General features: G+C 42.9%; 1 protein-coding gene across 1 annotated transcript; it reads left to right on the top strand.

Moving 5' to 3' along the window:
* The first annotated feature begins 4,944 nt into the window (after positions 1-4,944).
* On the top strand, positions 4,945-5,894 carry LOC102413888 (olfactory receptor 4D2-like). The gene has a single exon (XM_006076248.3). The coding sequence runs from the start codon at positions 4,959-4,961 to the stop codon at positions 5,892-5,894; it is 936 nt and encodes a 311-aa protein (XP_006076310.2). The 5' UTR covers positions 4,945-4,958.
* Positions 5,895-6,121: the final 227 nt, after the last annotated feature.

Below are 6,121 nucleotides of genomic sequence, written 5' to 3'. Positions count from 1 at the left end.
TAAATTCCATTATATATGTGTTAGTGTAATGTATTGGTGTTTTTCTTTCTGGCTTACTTCACTCTGTATAATAGGCTTCAGTTTCAGATATTGGCAATTTTATCTCTGGTTCCTATGCCTTTTCTAACACCAGCTTGAACCTCTGGAAGTTCACGGTTCACGTATTGCTGAAGCCTGGCTTGGAGAATTTTGAGCATTACTTTACTAGCGTGTGAGATAAGTGCAATTGTGTGGTAGTTTGAGCATTTGTCATTGCCTTTCTTTGGGATTGGAATGAAAACTGACCTTTTCCAGTCCTGTGGCCACTGCTGAGTTTTCCAAATTTGCTGGCACATTGAGTGCAGCACTTTCACAGCATCATCTTTTAGGATTTGAAATAGCTCAACTGGAATTCCATCACCTCCACTAGCGTTGTTTGTAGTGATGCTGCCTAAGGCCCACTTGACTTCACATTCCAGGATGTCTGGCTCTAGGTGAGTGTGAGTGATCACATCATCATTATTATCTGGGTTGTGAAGATCTTTTTTGTATAGTTCTTTTGTGTATTCTTGCCACTTCTTAATATCTTCTACTTCTGTTAGGTCCATATTTTTGTCCTTTATTGAGCCCATCTTTGCATGAAATGTTCCCTTGGTATCTCTAATTTTCTTGAAGAGATCTCTAGTCTTTCCCATTCTATTGTTTTCCTCTATTTCTTTGTGTTATTCCCTGAGGAAGGCTTTCTTATCTCTCCTTGCTGTTCTTTGGAACTCTGCATTCAAATGGATATATATTTCCTTTTCTCCTTTGTTTTTTTGCTTCTCTTCTTTTCACAGCTATTTGTAAGGGCTCCTCAGACAGCCATTTCGTTTTTATGCATTTCTTTTTCTTAGGGATGGTCTTGATTCCTGTCTCCTATACAATGTCATGAACCTCTGTCTATAGTTCATCAGGCACTCTATCAGATCTAGTCCCTTAAATCTATTTCTCAGTTCCACTGTATAGTCATAAGAAATTTGATTTAGATCATACCTGAATGGTCTACTTTCTTCAATTTAAGTCTGAATCTGGCAATAAGCAGTTCATGATCTGAGCCACAGTCAGCTCCCGGTCTTGTTTTTGCTGACTGTATAGAGCTTCTCCATCTTTGGCTGCAAGGAATATAATCAATCTGATTTCAGTATTGACCATCTGGTGATGTCCATGTGTAGAGTCTTCTCTTGTGTTATTGGAAGAGGATGTTTGCTATGAACAGTGCATTCTTTTGGCAAAACTCTATTAGCCTTTGCCCTGCTTCGTTCTGTACTCCAAGGCCAAATTTGCCTGTTACTACTCCAGGTGTTTCTTGACTTCCTACTTTTGCATTCCAGTCCCCTATAATGAAAAGGACATTTTTTTTTTTTTGGAGTGTTAGTTCTAAAAGATCTTGTAGGTCTTCATAGAACCATTCAACTTCAGCTTCTTCAGCGTTACTTCTCAGGGCATAGACTTGGATTACTGTGATATTGAAAGGTTTGCCTTGGAAAGGAACAGAGATCATTCTGTCATTTTTGAGATTGCACCCAAGTACTGCATTTCAGACTCTTTTGTTGACCATAATGGCTACTCCATTTCTTCTACTCCATTCCTGCCCACAGTAGTAGATACAATGGTCATCTGAGTTAAATTCACCCATTCCAGTCCATCTTAGTTCTCTGATTCCTAGAATGTCGACATTCACTCTTACCATCTCCTGTTTGACCACTTCCAATTTGCCTTGATTCATGGACCTAACATTCCAGGTTCCTATGCAATATTGCTCTTTACAGCATCCGACCTTGCTTCTATCACCAGTCACATTCACAACTGGGTGTTGTTTTTGCTTTGGCTCCGTCTGTTCATTCTTTCTGGAGTCATTTCTCCAGTGATCTCCAGTAGCATATTGGGCAGTTATCCATAAGATTCCAGAAAAGAGAGAGAAAAGTTTGTTGAGCAGCAAGTCTGTGGTTCTCAAAGTGTGGTCCATGTAACAGGGGATCAGAACCACCTGAGAACTTGTTCCAAATGCAAATTCTGGGCCTTACCATGGGCCAACAGAATGAGAAAGTCTAGAGGTTGGGTGCAGTGATTTATCTTTTAACAAGTTCTGCAAGTCATTGTCTCAACGGTAAGAATCACTGGTCTAAGAAATGGGTTCTTCTAAAACTCCCAGTAGTCTGTTTCTTTTGAAGAGATTCCTGTACTTTTGGATCTTGACCAAGGAATCCTGTATTCTACAAATTGATAAAATTGTGTTGTTCTTGGTCCTTTTGGCCCCCAAGGAATAACTTTTAATGAATATGTGGTTTTGAAACAGAAACTTTTTAACAACTCCCATTGCTCCCTTCCCCCAAGTGGTAATCAGCCCAGCCCTATCTCCTGAGCCGAGTCCAGTAGTTTCTCCCAAGGATCTCTCCTCTTCCCCTAGATCACACTCATTGTTGCATACTCGATGTATGGGCAGTAACTGGGATGCTGGAGAAAAAGGGTCTGCAAGAAGATGGAAGACCTGGAGACTCTCTCCCAGTCTGGCTGAAGGAAGGTGAGACCAGGGTTTCCTCACCTGTGGATACAGTAGGAAGGATCCAGAGTCACTTGCTGGAGAGTGCAGAAAATAAACAAGGGACACAGAATGATGGCAGGAAATCTAAAGTGTGAAGGGAGCCTCAGAAAGTAATGCAGAGGAAATGAGGTTCTGAAAACAGATTCCTCAAGTTGCATGTGCAAAATCAGGCTTTTAACAACCAAGTGAGAATGTGGTCCTGTGATTTAGAGGGAGGATGTTGAGAGCAAAAGATAAAGAAATACACCACGGAATTCTCCACACAGTCACACTGAACAAGATCATGTAACTCTCCTAATACATTAGGATCAGATCAGATCAGTCTCTCAGTCGTCTCCAACTCTTTGCGACCCCATGAATCGCAGCACGCCAGGCCTCCCTGTCCATCACCAACTCCCGGAGTTCACCCAGACTCACGTCCATCGAGTCAGTGATGCCATCCAGCCATCTCATCCTCTGTCGTCCCCTTCTCCTCCTGCACCCAATCCCTCCCAGCATCAGAGTCTTTTCCAATGAGTCAACTCTTCGCATGAGGTGGCCAAAGTACTGGAGTTTCAGCTTTAGCATCCAACTGTTTTTTGAGCAACTGCTAAATCAGAGTTGCTATTATATATTTTTGGGCTACTGAGTAATTAAATTTAAAATCTAATTCAAAGGGACAACAGAAAAGAAATGATAAATGCCATACTAGAGGTACTTATAAAATGTTACTGGAACCCTGAGAAGGGAGGGGTTAATTCTGCATGGGAGAAATGGAGCAGGAGTCAGAGAGAAGGTGATATCTGAGGACTTCTAGGCTGAGAAAGTTGTAGAATGTATTTCAGGAAACAGAATTCATTTCCAAAGCTACAGAAGCAACCGAATATATGTCATATGTGATAGACTATGAATTCCCTGAACAGCAACCAGTTCCTGGGTAACAGGGATACTGATGAGAAGGGTAGATGGAGGCTACATTCTAGAACTTGGTGTGGCACACTGAGAGGGAGGCACTTGTATGTAAGCATGTGTTTCAACCCTGAATTAACCCATAAATCATGTTAGGTCACTTCTAAGAGCTTGAGTTTTAAGCTGTGGGCCCTCAATATCATTAAAATATTATAATGATGGGGGGAGGTGATCAAATATGAGTTTAGAAAGATCTCTCTGACAGTATATGGTATATGGTATAGTATATGGACAAGAGTGGAGGCAGATGGAAGCCCAAGGATAAGACTTAAAATGATCTCTGATGGACAATGGATTGCAGGAGGCAAGTGAGGAGGGGAGTGAGGCAAGACAGGGGAGTGCAGAAGCCACTTAACCCTCACTTGTCACCTCTATCTCTCACCTCCCTAACCTTCTTCACCTTTCTTCCCTTGCATCTCCTGCCCCTCCACCTTTTCATTCCCTTTCCTTCCTCCCCCTTAATCTTAATCTTCTCCTTTTTGTTCCTTTGTCTATTCTATTTCTCTTATTTCAGTATCTTCCTGAGTCTTCTGCTCTTGTATTCAGTAACATTTTATAAATTCTTGGGATTTTTATTACAGCTCTTCCAATTCCCTTCATACAGTATCCGCCACCTGTTTTTAATTAGAGAATCTCTTCCACTTTCTCGTGTCTCAGCACACACACCATATATGTCCTGGCTTCATCCAGTAAGGGGCCACCTACACCAGGGAGAGGGGACATTTCCCTATAGCTGTTCACCCACCCAGAGTCAACACCACATGCTTTTTGAGTATTGACTATCGCAAAGCATGAGCACTGCAGGGCACAAATAAATTGTGGATCAAGACATAATGTCAGTAACACGTTATGGTTGAATTGGGGAGGAAAAACCTAGAAACAAAAAGTTCATTAACATTTTGATATGTTAGCTGTTACACGAGAAATGATTGGTACAAAATGTATTAGAGACTTGGAAGAAGACAAGAAATCCTTACAATAGGACACTATGCAGAGGAGAGTGATTACCATGTAATATTCCAGGTACTATTTAAGGAACCTATGTGTTATCTTATTTAATCCCCTAGACATTCCATAGAGACAACACTTTTGTTCTGGAAACTGAGACAGAGAGCTTGAATAACTTACTCTGGGTCAAATCTCAAGAATAAGAAGCTCTGGAATTTGACTACAAGTCTGTTGGACTCCAAGCATCTTCTCATCACTGTACTACACAGAATGTTTAAAAAGCAGCCTGTATGTGTCTCTGGATGGCTTTTTGATATAGCATGAATATATATTTCAGCACCAACTTGTACATGCTCCAAACGCAAAGCCATTTAATCAGTATCTGAAATTATGATCTGCACAAAAATTTCCATCATCTAGAACTGGAACTCAATTTGAGCCCCTGAGCACTAATACATCTCTGTCTGTGGTGTGTTTTCTTCACATGTATGGAGAAGACACCATGCAACCAGGGAACCTCACATGTGTATCAGAATTTGTCTTCCTGGGGCTCTCACAGACTCAAGAGCTCCACCTCTTCTTGTTTCTGGTGTTCCTGCTTGTCTACACAACCACTGTCATGGGAAACCTCCTCATCATGGTCACGGTGAGCTCTGATTCCAGGCTCCACACACCCATGTATTTTCTGCTGCGAAACCTGGCCGTCATAGACCTCTGTTTCTCCTCAGTCACTGCCCCGAAGATGCTGGTGGACTTCCTTGCTGAGAAGAAGACCATCTCCTACCAGGGCTGCATGACCCAGATCTTCTTCTTCCACTTTCTGGGAGGTGCCATGGTCTTCTTCCTCTCAGTGATGGCCTATGACCGCCTTGTTGCCATCTCCCGGCCCCTCCACTATGTCACCATCATGAACACTCAGCTCTGTGTGGGGCTGGTGGTGGCTAGCTGGGTGGGAGGCTTCATCCATTCCATTTCCCAACTGGTCCTGATGCTCCCACTGCCTTTCTGTGGCCCCAATGTCCTAGATAACTTCTACTGTGATGTTCCACAAGTGCTGAAACTCGCCTGCACTGACACTTCTGTCCTCGAGTTCCTCGTGATCTCCAACAGCGGGATGCTGGATGTCATCTGGTTCCTTCTCCTCCTGGTCTCCTACTCAGCCATCCTGGTGATGCTGAGGTCCCACTCAGGGCAGGCAAGGAGGAAGGCAGCTTCCACCTGCACCACCCACATCATCGTCATGTCTATGGTCTTCATTCCAAGCATTTACCTCTATGCCCGGCCCTTCACCTCCTTCTCCATGGACAAGGCTGTATCCATCAGCCACACGGTCATGACCCCCATGCTCAGCCCCATGATCTACACCCTGAGGAACCAGGAGATGCAGGCAGCAGTGAAGAGATTAGGGAGGCACTGGCTGCTTTGTAAAACAGAGTGAGAGTGGGTCACTTCTCTTTGGCTTTGTTTTCCATTGATAATTTGGAGAGAGAGCTGCTGTATCTGGCCTCTTCAATAACTTGTGTATGTGTTATAAGGGTCATCATAGAAGTGAATGCCTATTGAAAATAAGCAGCTTACCCAGATTTTGAGGAAAAAGGTAAATTCTTACTTTTGTTTGTGTTAGATGATTCGAACACTCCAATGACAGCAACATTTGTTGTTGTG

The sequence above is a fragment of the Bubalus bubalis genome, chromosome 3 (genome assembly GCF_019923935.1).
Source record: "Bubalus bubalis isolate 160015118507 breed Murrah chromosome 3, NDDB_SH_1, whole genome shotgun sequence".
Taxonomy (NCBI): domain Eukaryota; kingdom Metazoa; phylum Chordata; class Mammalia; order Artiodactyla; family Bovidae; genus Bubalus; species Bubalus bubalis.
Note: the sequence above shows the minus strand (reverse complement) of the source record. Positions and strands in the feature narration are given on the sequence as shown.

What these genes read in the sequence shown, in the direction of transcription:
- LOC102413888 (XM_006076248.3), top strand. Translation starts at nt 4,959, where the DNA reads ATGCAACCAGGGAACCTCACATGTGTATCAGAATTTGTCTTCCTGGGG.